At 38.8% G+C, this 16,159-nt stretch overlaps 1 protein-coding gene across 4 annotated transcripts in view; it reads right to left on the reverse strand.

The window, feature by feature from the left end:
• Positions 1-256: 256 nt before the first annotated feature.
• The window catches only part of PNOC (prepronociceptin), a 45,808-nt gene continuing 29,905 nt past the window's right edge, over positions 257-16,159 (reverse strand). Inside the window, exons 3-5 of one of the 4 annotated variants that reach the window (XR_012054782.1) lie at positions 14,752-15,134; positions 2,902-2,956; positions 257-2,869 (exon numbers count right to left, since the gene is read on the reverse strand). Coding sequence is in view for 3 of the 4 variants with exons in the window: in XM_072926247.1 (XP_072782348.1) it covers positions 2,916-2,956; positions 14,807-15,134 (369 nt within the window). In the remaining variant the exon portion in view is untranslated. Of the gene's footprint in view, positions 2,957-14,751; positions 15,135-16,159 lie in introns of all 4 variants that reach the window. The other 3 variants (XM_072926247.1, XM_072926246.1, XM_072926248.1) reach the window with 3 other exon arrangements.

Genomic DNA, 16,159 nt, shown 5'->3' on the forward strand with positions numbered 1-16,159 from the left:
TCCCCCATTTTTTCTTTATTTTTCCCCCTTTTTTTACTTTATTTTTTTCTCCATTTTTACCCCAAATTTTTCTCCTTTTTTATCTCTTTTTTTTCGTTTTTTCCTCATTTTTTCTCACTTTTCCCTCATTTTTTCTCATTTTTACCCCATTTTTCTCATTTTTTTTTCCCAATTTTTTCCCTTTTTTCCCCTTTTTCCCCATTTTCCCCCATTTCCCCCAAATTTTCCCGTTTCCCCGAATTCGTGACTCTGAGCGTAGAAAGCGTAATTGGGTTTATTCCTGTGGCTATTTACAGTCCCGCACGGCACCGACGCAACGGCCCAAAATCCACCAAAATTCCCTTTTTTGGGGCAAAATTCTCCTTTTTTTGGGCAAAAATTCCTTCGGGGCTTTTTTGGCAAAAATTTCACAGATTTCAAAAAAAAATTCTGCTTTTTTTTGGGGAAAAAATTTGAATTTTGGGGGCAAAAATTCCAAATATTTTGGCGAAAAATTCTCCTTTTTTTGGGAAAAAAATTTCGAATTTTGGGGGCAAAAATTCCAAAGATTTCGGCAAAAAATTCTGCTTTTTTGGGGGAAAAAATACGAATTTTGGGGGTAAAAATTCCAAAGATTTTGGCAAAAAAAATTTCTTTTTTATTCAGGAAAAAAATTCCAAATTTAGGGGCAAAAATTTCAATTTTTTTTTTTTTTTATAATTCCATTTTTTCCTGAAAAAATTTCTTTTTTTATACAAAAATCCCATTTTTTCACACAAAAATCCCAATTTTTTGGGCCAAAACCCCAATTTTTCCACACAAAAATCCCATTTATTGCTAAAAAAATCCCATTTTTTGGGCCAAAAATTCTTTTTTTTTTCTTTGACAAAAAATCACAATTTTTACACAAAAATCCCATTTTTTGTCAAAATTCCCATTTTTTTCACATAAAAATCCCATTTTTTCACACAAAAATCCCATTTTTTGGCCAAAACCCCAAATTTTTTTTTGCCAATAATCCCATTTTTTAACACAAAAATTCCGCTTTTTTTTTGCCCAAAATCCCATTTTTTAACACAAAAATCCCATTTTTTTGCCCAAAATTCCCATTTTCTGGCGACTTTGGCGCTTCCGGAGATTTTTACAAATTTTGGAGATTTTGGAAACTTTAGAGATTTTTTTTTTTTATATTTTGGCGAATTTTTTTGGAGATTTCGGAGCTTTCGGAGCTTTTTGAAATTTTGGACATTTCGGAAATTTTGGAGCTTTTGGAAATTTTTGGAGATTCCGGAGATTTCTTTGGAGATTATTTTGGAGATTTTTCAGAGATTTTTTGTTGCTTTTTTGCCGCTTTTTTCAAAGACTTTTGTTGCTTTTTTTGGAGATTTTTGGAGCTTTTTTTGTCGCTTCTTTTGGAGATTTTTGGCGATTTTTTGGAGATTTTTGGCGATTTTTTGGCGCTTTTTTCGAAGATTTTTTAGAAGATTTATTTGGAGATTTTTGGCGCATTTTTGGCGATTTTTTGGCGATTCTTTTTGGTGCTTTTTTCGAAGATTTTTTTGAGATTTTTGTCGCTTTTTTTTGAGCTTTTTTGGAGCTTTTTTTGGAGCTTTTTTTTGAGATTTCAGAGATTTTGGAGACTTTTTTTGAAGATATTTTGGAGATTTTTGAAGATTTTTTGGTGCTTTTTTTGGAGATTTTTGTCGCTTTTTTGGAGATTTTTGTCGCTTCTTTTGGTGCATTTTTTGTTGCTTTTTTTGGAGATTTTTATCACTTTTTTTGGAGATTTTCGGTGATTTTTTTGGCGCTTTTTTCGAAGATTTTTTGTTGCTTTTTTTGGAGATTTTTGGCACATTTTTTGGAGATTTTTGTCGCTTTTTTTGGCACTTTTTTGGAGATTTTTGTCGCTTTTATTCTCGATTTTTGGAGCTTTTTTTGGAGTTTTTTTTCGCTTTTTTGTCGCTTTTTTTGTCGATTTTTGGAGCTTTTTTCGAAGATTTTTTGGAGTTTTTTTGGAGATTTTTTGGAACTTTTTGTCACTTTTTTTGGCGCTTTTTGGCGATTTTTTTGGCACTTTTTTGGAGATTTTTGTCGCTTTGTTTGGAGATTTTTGGCGATTTTTTCAAAGATTTTTTAGAACTTTTTGTCGCTTTTTTTGGAGATTTTTGGAGCTTTTTTTGAAGATTTTTTTGAGTTTTTTGTCGCTTTTTTTGGAGATTTTTTGTCGCTTTTTTTGGCGATTTTTGTCACTTTTTTTGGAGATTTTTGTCACTTTTTTTAGCGCATTTTTTGGAGATTTTTGGCGCTTTCTTTGGCGATTTTTGGAGCCTTTTTTGAAAATTTTTTGGCTTTTTTTGTCACTTTTTTTGGAGATTTTTGGCGCTTTTTTGGCACTTTTTTCAAAGATTTTTTGGAGATTTTTGTCACTTTTTTGTAGATTTTTGTCGATTTTTTTTGGCACTTTTTTCGAAGATTTTTTGGCGATTTTTGTCACTTTGGAGATTTTTGGCACTTTTTTTGAGATTTTTGTCGCTTTTATTCTCAATTTTTGGAGCTTTTTTTGGAGTTTTTTGGCGATTTTTTTGTCACTTTTTTTGTCGATTTTTGGACCTTTTTTCAAAGATTTTTTGGCAATTTTTGTCACTTTTTTTGTCGCTTTTTGGTCGCTTTTTTTGTCACTTTTTTGCCACTTTTTTTGTCACTTTTTTATCACTTTTTGTCACTTTTTTATCCCTTTTTTTTCATATTTTGTTGCTTTTTTTCGCTTTGTGTTATTTTAATTTTTTTTGTCGATTTTGGCGCTTTCGGCGTTTGGAGCGGCACTTTGGGGTCGGCCGAGGCGGAAATTCGGAAATTCGGAAATTCGGAAATTCGGAAATTCGGAAATTCGGAAATTCGGAAATTCGGAAATGTTGAAATGTTGAAATGTTGAAATGTTAATTTTGGCGGTGCCGCACTTGGAGGCGGTGCCGGAACGCTGCGGAAAATACAAAAACAACACAAAAAGGTCGGGGAGGGAAGGGGGAAAGAAAAATAGAAAATAAAAAATAAAATAATGGGAGAAAAAAATGGGGGAAAGGGGAAATTTAAAAAAAATTTGAAATAATAGGTGAAAAATGAAAAAAAATTAAAATACTGGGGTGAAAATTTAGGAAAAAAATTAAAATTACTGGGTGAAAAATTTAAAAAATATAAATTATTGGGGTGGAAAATTTTTAAAAATTTAAATTATTGGGGGATAATTTAAAAAAATTAAGTTATTGGGTGAAAAATTGAAAAAAATTAAAATATTGGGTTAAATTTTTTAAAAAATTAAATTATTGGGTGAAAAATTAAAAAAAAATTAAATTATTGGGTGAAAATTAAAAAAAAAAATATTGGGTGAAAATTAAAAAAAAAAATAAAATATTGGGTGAAAAATAAAAAACAATTGGAATTATTGGGGGGAAATCAAAAAAAATTAAAATATTGGGTGAAAAATAAAAAATAAAAAAATTATTTGGTGAAAAATTAAAAAAATTAAAATTATTGGAGTGAAAAATTAAAAAATATATAAATTATTGGGGTGGAAAATTTAAAAAAATTTAAATTATTGGGGGAAATTTAAAAAAAAATAAATTATTGAGTGAAAAATTTTAAAAATTATAATTATTGGGTGAAAAATGAAAAAAAATTTAAATAATGGGGTGAAAATTTAAAAAAAAATTTTAATTATTGGGTGAAAAATTAAAAAAATTCAAATTATTGGGTTAAAAATTTTTAAAAATTAAAATATTGGGGTGAAAAATGAAAAGAAATAAAACACAAAAAGGTGCGGCAGGGAAGGGGGAAAGAAAAATACCAAATAAAAATAAAAATAATAGAAAATAATGGGGGAAGGGGAAATTTTAAAAAAAATTAAAATAATGGGTGAAAAATGAAAAAAAATTAAATTATTGGGTGAAAAATTTTTTAAAAATTAAAATATTGGGTGAAAAATTAAAAAAATAAAATTATTGGGGTGAAAAATTAAAAAAAATAAAATATTGCAGGGGGAAATTTAAAAAATATAAAATAATGCGGGGGAAAATAAAAAAATTAAATAATTTGGGGAAAATAACAATAATATAAAATAATGGGGTGAAAAATTTATAAAATCAAAATAATGGGGTGAAAAATTTAAAAAAATTTAAATGATTGGGGGAAATTTAAAAAAATTAAAATATTGGGTTACAAATTTTTAAAATTTGAAATTATTGGGTGAAAATTTTTAAAAATTGAAATTATTGGTGGGAAATTTAAAAAATTAAATTATTGGGTTAAAAATTTTTAAAAATTGAAATTAATGGGGTGAAAAAATTTAAAACATTAAATTTTTGGGTGAAAAATTTTTAAAAAATTAAAATATTTGGTGAAAAATTAAAAAATATAAAATAATGTGGGGAAAATTAAAAAAATAGAAAATAATTTGGGGGAAAATAAAAATAATATAAAATAATGTGGGGAAAATAAGTACAAAATAAGGTGGGGGAGGGAAGGGGGAAATAAAAAATATAAAATATAAAATAATGTGTGGGGAAAATGGCAAACTAATGAGGGGAAGATGAAAAAAAAAACCAAAATAACCTGGGGGAAATTAAAAAAAAATAAGGTGGGGAAGGGGAGGGGGAATAAATAAAATAGAAAATAAAAATTTAAAAATATAAAATAATATAAAATATAAAATGTAAAATATAAAATATAGAATATAAAATATAAAATATAGAATATAAAATATAAAATGTAAAATATAAAATGTGTGGGGGAAATTCAGAAAAAAATAAAATAATGGGGGAAATAAAGAAATTGTAAAATAAAAGGGGAAAAGGGAAATAAAAGGGAAATAAAAGGGGAATAAAAGGGAAATAAATGGAAATTAAATGGAAATTAAATGGAAATTAAATGGAAATAAGATGACAGGAGGGGAAATGGAAATAAAGGGGAAATAGAAGCGAAATAAATGTTTAAAATGGAAATAAAGGGGAAATAAAAGGGGAATAAAAGGGGGAGAAAATGGAAATAAAAGGGGAAAAGAAGGGAAATAAAAAGGAAATAAAAGGGAAATTAAAGGGGAAAAAGGAAATAAAATGAAATGGGAATAAATGGTAAAAATGGGAATAAAAGGGAAATAAAAGGAAATAAAAGTGAAAAAATGGGAATAGAAAGGCAATAAACGGGAAATAGAAAGGAAATAAAAGGGGGAAAAAGGAAAATAAATGGGAATTAAATGGGAATAAAAGGAAAATGAAAGGGAAATAATTAAAGGGGAAAAATGGAAATAAAAGGGGAAAAAAGGGAAATAAAATGGAAATAAAATGGAAATAAAAGGGAAAAAACGGGAATAAAAAGAAAAAAGGGAAATAAAAGGGAAATATAATGGAAATAAAAGTGAAAAAATGGGAATAAAATGGAAATAAAAGTGGAAAAAAAGGGGAATAAAAGGGGAATAAATTGAAATAAAATGGAAATAATAAAAGGGAAATAAAATGGAAATCAAATGGGAATAAAAGGGAAATAAAAGGGGGGAAAAGGGGAAATAAAATGGAAATAAAGGGAATAAAAGGGAAATAGAAGGCGAAAAAAGGGGGGGAAAATGAAATGGGAATAAATGTTAAAAATGGGAATTAAAGGGAAAAAAAATGGAAATATATAAGGGGGAAATAAAATGGGAATAAAATGGAAATAAAAGGGAAATAAAATGGCAATAAAAGGGAAATAGAAGGGGAATAAAAAGGAAATGGGAAAAGGGAAATAAAAAGAAATAAAATGGAAATAATAAAAGGGGAATAAATGGGAATAAAAGGGGAAATAAAATGGAAATAAAATAGGGAAAAGGGGAATAAAAGGGGAATAAAAGGGAAAGAATAAAAGGGAAAAAGGGAAATAAAAGGGGAATAATAAAAGAAAAAAATGGAAACAAAATGGAAATAATAAAAGGGAAATAAAAGGGAAATAAAAAAAGGGAAATAAAATGGATATAATAAAAGGGGAAAAATGGAAATAAAATGGAAATAGAAGTGAAAAAATGGGAATAAAAGGGAAATAATAAAAGGGAAAAATGGGAAAAAAATGGAAATAAAAGTGAAAAAATGGAAATAAAATGGAAATAAAAGGGAAATAATAAAAGGGAAATAAAAGGGAAATAGAAAGGAAATAAAAGGGAAAAAAGGGAAATAAAAGGGAAAAAAGGGAAATAATAAAAGGGGGAAAATGGAAATAAAATGGAAATAAAAGTGAAAAAAATGGGAATAAAAAGGAAATAAAATGGGAGAAAAATGGAAATAAAATGGGAATAAAAGTGAAAAAAATGGGAATAAAATGGAAATAAAAGTGAAAAAAAGGGGGAAAAAAAGGGAAAATGTAAAAAGCGGCAGCGGGTCCGGGCGGGTTTGGTTCAGTTTGGGTGAAAAAGTGACAAAATCGGAAAATTCCCAAAAATCAGAAACGGGGGGGCAGCAACAGCCAAAATGGGAATTTGGGGAATTACTTGGGAATTTGGGGAATAATTTGGGGATTTTGGGAATTATTTGGGAATTTGGGGAATTATTTGGGATTATTTCGGAATTTTGGGAATTATTTGGGAATTATTTGGGAAGTATTTGGGAATTATTTGGGAATTATTTGGGAATTATTTGGGAATTTTGGGAATTATTTCGGGATTATTTAAGAATTATTCAGAAATATTTTGGAATTATTTGGGAATTATTCAGAAATATTTAGGAATTATTTGGGAATTTGCGAATTATTTGCAAATTATTTGGGAATTTTGGGAATTATTTGGGAATTGTTTGCGAATTATTTAGGAATTTTTGGGGAATTTTTTGGGAATTATTTGAGAATTATTTGCGAATTATTTGGGAATTTTTGGGGAATTTTTTGGGAAGTATTTCGGGATTTTTTGGGAATTTTTTTTGAATTTTCGAAATTATTTGAGAATTATTTGCAAATTTTGGAAATTTTTTAGGAATTATTTGGGAATTTTTTGGGAATTTTTTTAATTATTTGCGAATTATTTGGGAATTTTTTGGGAATTTTTTGGGAATTTTGGGAATTATCTGGGAATTATTTGGGAATTGTTTGTGAATTACTTGGGAATTTTTTGGGAATTTTTTGGGAATTTTTGGAAATTTTTTTGAAATTTTGGGAATTATTTGGGGATTATTTGTAAATTATTTGGGATTTATTTGGGAATGTTTGGGGAATTATTTGGGAATTTTTTGGGAATTTTGGGAATTATTTGTGAATTCTTTGGGAATTTTGGGAATTATTTGGGAATTTTGGGAATTATTTGGGAATTTTGGGGATCTCCTCGGGAATGGCTCCTGACATTTTCTTTTTATTTTCATTTATTTAATTTTAATTTTGTTTTATTTCCATTTTTCTTTATTTTGCTGTTTTTATTTTCAGTCTTTTATTTGAATTTATTTATTTTTATTTTATTTACATTTAATTTCTTTTTATTTTATTTTAATTTATTTTATTTTCTTCTTATATAATTTCTATATTTTTTCATTTTAATTTATTTTAATTTTTCTTTATTTTAATTTTTCTTTATTTTCATTTTTCTTTATTTTCATTTTCCTATATTTTCATTTTTATTTATTTTCATTTTCCTATATTTTTATTTTTCTTTATTTTCTATTTATAGATTTTTGTTATTTCAATTATTTTCTTTTTATTTCTTTTATTAACTTTTCTTTTAATTTAATTTATTTTTGTTTGTTTTACTTATTTTCTTTTAATTTAATTTCCTTTCTTTTTACTTTATTTTATTTATTTTCATTTCTTTTATATTTGAATTTATTTTTCTTTTCATTTCTCGATATTGATTTAATTTTTATTTTATTAAATATTAACTATTTAAATATAATTTTAATTTTTCTCTTTATTAATTTTTGTTTTTTAGTTTAATTTAATTTCTAAAATTTAATTCAATTTTCAAATTAAATTAAATTTTTTTTTATTTTATTTATTTGATTTATTTTCTTTTAACTTTTTCCTCTTAATTGAATTTATTTATTTTCTTTTAATTTAATTTCCTTTCTTTTTATTTTTTAATTTTTTTATTCTTTCATTTCTTTTCTTTCATTTATTCAATTTCTTTTTAATTTTTAAAAAATAATTTCATTTTTCCTCTTTTTAACCGATTTTTTCCTCTGAAATATTTCCAAAATTTCCTCAAAAAAAATTTCATTTTTAATCTCTTTTTTTAAAATATTTTTCATTTCTCCTCCCTCTTTTTAATCCTCTTGAACTTATTTACATTAAATAAATTAAATTATTATATTAAAACGAAATTCTAATTTTTATTTGATTTTTCTGCCATGAAATTCTAATTTTTATTTCATTTTCACCCCAAAAAATTTAAATTTTAATTGGATTTTCCTCTTTATTTCCAAATTCTCTTGGGAATTTAAATCCTTTTAGATTTTATTCTATAAAAACTAAAAATTAAATTTTTTTAATTATTTTTTATTAATTAAATTTTTTAAAAATTAAAAATTTCCCGATTTTCTTTGGAATTTTTGATTATTTTTTTTCCCAAAATTTTTGAATTTGGGGGAACCAAACCCGACCGGACGTGGCAAAGTGACACCAAAGTGACCCAAAGGTGACACAAAAGTGACCCAAAGGTGACCCCAAAGTGACACAAAGGTGACACAAAAGTGACCCAAAGGTGACACCAAAGTGACCCAAAGGTGGCACCAAAGTGACCCAAAGGTGACACAAAAGTGACACCAAAGTGACCCCAAAGTGACCCCAAAGTGACCCCAAAGGTGACCCCAAAGTGACCAAAATGTGACCCCAAAGTGACCCAAAGGTGGCACCAAAGTGACCCAAAGGTGGCACCAAAGTGACCCAAAGGTGGCACCAAAGTGACCCCAAAGTGACCCAAAGGTGACACCAAAGTGACCCAGAGGTGACCCAAAGGTGGCACCAAAGTGACCCAAAGGTGGCACCAAAGTGACCCAAAGGTGGCACCAAAGGTGACCCCAAAGTGACCCAAAGGTGGCACCAAAGTGACCCAAAGGTGACACCAAAGTGACACAAAGTGACCCCAAAGTGACCCAAAAGTGACACCAAAAGGGACCCAAAAGTGACCTAAGGTGACACAAAGTTGACCCAAAGGTGGCACCAAAGTGACCCAAAGGTGACACAAAAGTGATCCCAAGGGACAAAAGGGTGGCACCAAAAGTGACCCAAAGGTGACCCAAAAGTGACACCAAAGTGACCCAAAGGTGACCCAAAGTTGACACGAAAGTGACCAAAAGGTGGCACCAAAGTGACCCAAAGGTGACCCCAAAGTGACACAAAGGTGACCCAAAGGTGACACAAAGGTGACCCAAAGGTGACCCCAAAGTGACCCAAAGGTGACACCAAAGTGACCCAAAAGTGACCCCAAAGGTGGCACCAAAGTGACACAAAGTGGCACCAAAGTGACCCCAAAGTGACCCAAAGGTGGCACCAAAGTGACCCAAAGGTGGCACCAAAGTGACCCCAAAGTGACCCAAAGGTGACCCCAAAGTGACCCAAAGGTGACACCAAAGTGACCCACAGGTGACACCAAAGTGACCCACAGGTGACACCAAAGGTGACACCAAAGTGACCCAAAGGTGACACAAAAGGTGACACCAAAGTGACCCAAAGGTGACACAAAAGTGACACAAAAGTGACCAAAAGGTGACCCCAAAGGTGGCACCAAAAAGTGACCCCAAAGTGACCCAAAGGTGACACCAAAGTGACACGAAAGTGACACAAAGGTGACCCAAAGGTGACACCAAAGTGACCCAAAGGTGACCCCAAAGTGACCCAAAGGTGACACCAAAGTGGCCCAAAGGTGACACAAAGGTGGCACCAAAGTGACCCAAAGGTGACACCAAAGTGACCCAAAGGTGGCACCAAAGTGACCCCAAAGTGACCCAAAGGTGGCACCAAAGTGACCCCAAAGTGACCCAAAGGTGGCACCAAAGTGACCCAAAGGTGGCACCAAAGTGACCCAAAGGTGACACCAAAGTGACCAAAAGGTGACACAAAGGTGACACCAAAGTGACCCAAAGGTGACACCAAAGTGACACCAAAGTGACCCAAAGTGACACCAAAGTGACCCAAAGGTGGCACCAAAGTGACCAAAGGGTGGCACCAAAGTGACCCAAAGGTGACACAAAAGTGACCCCAAAGTGACCCCAAAAGTGACACCAAAGTGACCCAAAGGTGACACCAAAGGTGGCACCAAAGTGACACCAAAGTGACCCAAAGGTGACCCAAAGTGACACCAAAGTGACCCAAAGGTGACCCAAAGTGACACCAAAGTGACCCAAAGGTGGCACCAAAGTGACCAAAGGGTGGCACCAAAGTGACCCAAAGGTGACACAAAAGTGACCCCAAAGTGACCCCAAAAGTGACACCAAAGTGACCCAAAGGTGACACCAAAGGTGGCACCAAAGTGACACCAAAGTGACCCAAAGGTGACCCAAAGTGACACCAAAGTGACCCAAAGGTGACCCAAAGTGACACCAAAGTGACCCAAAGGTGGCACCAAAGTGACCCAAAGGTGACACCAAAGTGACCCAAAGGTGACACAAAGGTGACCCAAAGTGACCCCAAAGTGACCCAAAGGTGGCACCAAAGTGACCCAAAGGTGGCACCAAAGTGACCCCAAAGTGACCCAAAGGTGACCCCAAAGTGACCCAAAGGTGACACCAAAGTGACCCACAGGTGACACCAAAGTGACCCACAGGTGACACCAAAGGTGACACCAAAGTGACCCAAAGGTGACACAAAAGGTGACACCAAAGTGACCCAAAGGTGACACAAAAGTGACACAAAAGTGACCAAAAGGTGACCCCAAAGGTGGCACCAAAAAGTGACCCCAAAGTGACCCAAAGGTGACACCAAAGTGACACGAAAGTGACACAAAGGTGACCCAAAGGTGACACCAAAGTGACCCAAAGGTGACCCCAAAGTGACCCAAAGGTGACACCAAAGTGGCCCAAAGGTGACACAAAGGTGGCACCAAAGTGACCCAAAGGTGACACCAAAGTGACCCAAAGGTGGCACCAAAGTGACCCCAAAGTGACCCAAAGGTGGCACCAAAGTGACCCCAAAGTGACCCAAAGGTGGCACCAAAGTGACCCAAAGGTGGCACCAAAGTGACCCAAAGGTGACACCAAAGTGACCAAAAGGTGACACAAAGGTGACACCAAAGTGACCCAAAGGTGACACCAAAGTGACACCAAAGTGACCCAAAGTGACACCAAAGTGACCCAAAGGTGGCACCAAAGTGACCAAAGGGTGGCACCAAAGTGACCCAAAGGTGACACAAAAGTGACCCCAAAGTGACCCCAAAAGTGACACCAAAGTGACCCAAAGGTGACACCAAAGGTGGCACCAAAGTGACACCAAAGTGACCCAAAGGTGACCCAAAGTGACACCAAAGTGACCCAAAGGTGACCCAAAGTGACACCAAAGTGACCCAAAGGTGGCACCAAAGTGACCAAAGGGTGGCACCAAAGTGACCCAAAGGTGACACAAAAGTGACCCCAAAGTGACCCCAAAAGTGACACCAAAGTGACCCAAAGGTGACACCAAAGGTGGCACCAAAGTGACACCAAAGTGACCCAAAGGTGACCCAAAGTGACACCAAAGTGACCCAAAGGTGACCCAAAGTGACACCAAAGTGACCCAAAGGTGGCACCAAAGTGACCCAAAGGTGACACCAAAGTGACACCAAAGTGACCCAAAGGTGACCCAAAGTGACACCAAAGTGACCCAAAGGTGACCCAAAGTGACACCAAAGTGACCCAAAGGTGACACCAAAGTGACACAAAAGTGACCCCAAAGGTGACACCGAAGTGACCCAAAGGTGACACCAAAGTGACCCGGAAGTGACCAAGGGTGGCACCAAAGTGACACCAAAAGTGACCCAAAGGTGACACCAAAGTGACCAAAAGGTGACCCGAAAGTGACCAAAAGAGGACCCAAAAGTGACCCAAAGGTGGCACCAAAGTGACCAAAAAAGTGACCCAAAGGTGGCACCAAAGTGACCCAAAAGTGACCCAAAGGTGACACCAAAGTGACCCAAAGGTGACAAAAAAGTGACCCAAAGGTGGCACCAAAGTGACACGAAAGTGACACCAAAGTGACCCAAAAGTGACCCAAAGGTGGTACCAAAGTGACCCAAAGGTGGCACCAAAGTGACCCAAAGGTGACACCAAAGTGACCCCAAAGGTGACACCAAAGAGGCCCAAAGGTGACCCCAAAGTGACCCAAAGTGACCCAAAGGTGGCACCAAAGTGACCCAAAGGTGGCACCAAAGTGGCCCCAAAGTGACCCAAAGGTGGCACCAAAGTGACCCAAAGGTGACCCCAAAGTGACCCAAAGTGACCCAAAGGTGGCACCAAAGTGACCCAAAGGTGGCACCAAAGTGACCCAAAGGTGGCACCAAAGTGACCCAAAGGTGACCACGAGGGTGACCTTGAAGGTGACCCCAAAGGTGACCCTAAAAGTTGACCCCAAAGGTGTCCACAAGGGTGACCCCAAAGGTGCCCTCAAAGGTGACCCCAAAGGTGACCACAAGTTTGTCCCTGAAGATGCCCCAAAGGTGACCACGAAGGTGACCCCAAAGGCAACTTTGAAGGTGACCCCAAAGGCGACCATGAAGGTGACCCCAAAGATGCCATCAAAGGTGACCTCAAAGGTGCCCCCAAAGATGCCCCCAAAGGTGACCTCAAAGGTGACCATGAGAGTGACCCCAAAGGTGACCTCAAAGGTGTCCCCAAAGATGCCCCCAAAGGTGACCTCAAAGGTGACTTCAAAGGTGACCCCAAAGATGCCATCAAAGCTACCCCCAAAGATGCCCACAAGGGTGACCATGAGGGTGACCCCAAGGGTGACTTCACAGGTGACCCCAAGGGTGACCTTGAAGGTGCCCCCAAGGTGACCCCAAAAAGTGACCACAAGGGCGACCACAAGGGTGACCCCAAAGCTGACCGTAAGGGTGACCCCAAAGGCAACTTTGAAGGTGACCCCAAGGGTGACCCCAAGGGTGACCCCAAGGACAACCCCAAAGTGCCCCTAAAGGTGACCCTGAAGGTGCTCACAAGGGTAACCATGAGGGTGACCTCACAGGTGACCTCAAAGATGCCCCCAAAGGTGACCCCAGGGGTGACCACGAAGGTGACCCCAAAGGCAACTTTGGAGGTGACCCCAAGGGTGACCATGTGGGCGACCATGAGGGTGACCCCAAGGGTGACCCCAAAGGTGACCATGAGAGTGACCCCAAAGGTGACCCCAAAGGTGACCCTGAAGGTGACCACATGGGTGACCATGAGGGTGACCCCGCAGGTGACCTCACAGGTGACCCCAAGGGTGACCCCAAAGTTGCCCCCAAAGGTGACCCCAAGAGTGACCATGAGGGTGACACCAAAGATGCCATCAAAGGTGACCCCAAAGTTGCCCTCAAAGGTGACCCCAAAGATGACCATAAGGGTGACCCCAAAGGCAACTTTGAAGGTGACCCCAAGGGTGACCCCAAAGACAGCCCCAAAGTGTCCCCAAAGGTGACCCTGAAGGTGCCCACAAGGGTGACCACAAGGGTGACTCCAAGGGTGACACCAAAGATGCCCCCAAAGGTGACCACGAAGGTGACTCAATGTTGCCCCCAGAGATGCCCCCAAAGATGCCCCCAAAGGTGACCCCTAAGTTGATCCCTGGGGTGACCCCAAGGGTGACCCCAAAGATGCCATCAAAGGTGACCACAGGGTTGTCCCCGAAGGTGACCACGAAGGTGACCCCAAAGGCAACTTTGAAGGTGACCCCAAAGGTGACCATGAGGATGACCCCAAAAATGCCATCAAAGATGCCCCCAAAGGTGACCTCAAAGGTGACTTCAAAGGTGACTTCAAAGATGCCCCCAAAGGTGACCCCAAAGGTGACCCCAAAGATGCCCTCAAAGATGACCCCAAAGGTGACCCCAAAGGTGACCTCAAAGATGCCCCCAAAGGTGACCTTAAAGGTGACTTCAAAGGTGACCTCAAAGATGCCCCCAAAGGTGCCCCCAAGGGTGACCATGAGGGTGACACCAAGGATGACTTCACAGGTGACCACAAGGGTGATCCCTGGGGTGACCATGAGGGTGACACCAAAGATGCCATCAAAGGTGACCCCAAAGATGCCCCCAAAGGTGACCACAGGGTTCTCCCTGAAGGTGCCCCCAAAGATGCCCCCAAAGATGCCCTCAAAGGTGACCCCAAAGGTGACCACAAGGGTGACCCCAAAGGTGACCCCAAGGGTGACCCCAAAGATGCCCTCAAAGGTGCCCCCAGGGGTGACCATGAGAGTTACCCCAAAGCTGACCCCTGGGGTGACCCCAAGGGTGACCCTGAAGGTGTCCCCAAGGTGACTCCAAGGGTGACCTCAAAGATGACTCCAAAGATGCCCCCAAAGGTGCCCTCAAAGATGCCCCCAAAGGTGACCTGAAAGGTGACCACAAGTTTGCCCCCGAAGATGCCCCAAAGGTGACCACGAAGGTGACCCCAAAGGCAACTTTGAAGGTGACCCCGAAGGCGACCATGAAGGTGACCCCAAAGATGCCCCCAAAGATGCCCCCGAAGGTGCCCCAGATCTGCCCACCACCATCCCGGTGCCGTCCCTCCCTCTCCCGGCGCCGCCATTTCCGCGCCGTGCTTTATTTTTCTCTCCGATCGCTTTCTCTCGGCGACGGCGCCCGCGGGACAACAACGGCGGTGACGTCACCTCGAGGAACCCGCTCAGATGTCATCGGCGTCACCGTGGCGGCCGCCGTACTCACTGGAGCGCGGCGCCATGCCGAGGTACTGCCGCAGGAACTGGCTGAACCTCTTCTGGTTGTTCCACTTCCGCGCCGACTTGCGGACGCCGATGAAGCCGCCGTAGCGTTTCTGCACTTCCTTCGACGACGGCGGCGCCGACGGCCGTCGGGAAATGTCCTCATCGGCTTGGAGGTCGTCTTCTGAGGTGTGGGTGGATGGTGTGGAGTCGCCCGGTGGCCACACGGGGGAGGGGATGCGGCGCGGGCGCGGCGCCGGGCGGGAGGAGGCGGCACAGAGCTCCCATGTGGCGCGCGGCACGGCGCGGCCTTCGCACTCCAGAAGGCAGATCTGAGGGGGTGGAAGGGGGTTGGTGAGCCAATGGTCAACACAAGGGTCAACTCCATGGTCAACCTGATGGTTGACCCAAAAGTCAACCCAATGGTCAACCCAATGGACAACCCAATGGACGACTCAATGGACAAATCGATGGTCAACCCAATGGTCGACCAAATGGAAAACCCAATGGAAAACCCAATGGTGAACTCAATGGTCAACCCAATGGTCGACCCAATGGTCAACCCAATGGTCAACTCAATGGACAACCGAATGGTCAATGCAATGGTCAAACCAATGGACAACCCAATGGTCAACCCAATGGATAAAGCAATGGTTGACCCAATGGAAAACCCAATGGACAACCCAATGGTCGACCCAATGGACAACTCAATGGACAACGCAATGGACAAATCGATGGTTGACCCAATGGTCATCCCAATGGACAACTCAATGGACAACCCTATGGACAACCCAATGGACAACCCAATGGACCACCCAATGGTCAACTCAATGGCCAGCTCAATGGACAACTCGATGGGCAACCCGATGGTCAACCTAATGGACAACCCAATGGACAACCCAATGGTCGACCCAATGGAGAAATCGATGGTCGACCCAATGGTCAACCCAATGGACAACCCAATGGTCAACCCAATGGACAACCCAATGGAGAACGCAATGGACAACTCGATGGTCGACCCAATGGTTGACCCAATGGAGAACCCAATGGACAATCCAATGGACAACACAATGGACAACCCAATGGTCGACCCAATGGAGAAATCGATGGTCGACCCAATGGTCAACCCGATGGTTGACCCGATGGACAACCCAATGGTAAACTCAATGGTAAACCCAATGGTCAACTCAATGGACAACTCAATGGTCAACCCAATGGACAACCAATGGACAACCCAATGGACAACCCGATGGACAAAACAATGGTCGACCCAATGGACAACTCGATGGACAAAACAATGGTCGACCCAATGGAAAACCCAATGGAAAACCCAATGGACAACCCAATGGTCAACCCA

This window comes from Taeniopygia guttata, chromosome 3 (genome assembly GCF_048771995.1).
Source record: "Taeniopygia guttata chromosome 3, bTaeGut7.mat, whole genome shotgun sequence".
Lineage (NCBI taxonomy): Eukaryota > Metazoa > Chordata > Aves > Passeriformes > Estrildidae > Taeniopygia > Taeniopygia guttata.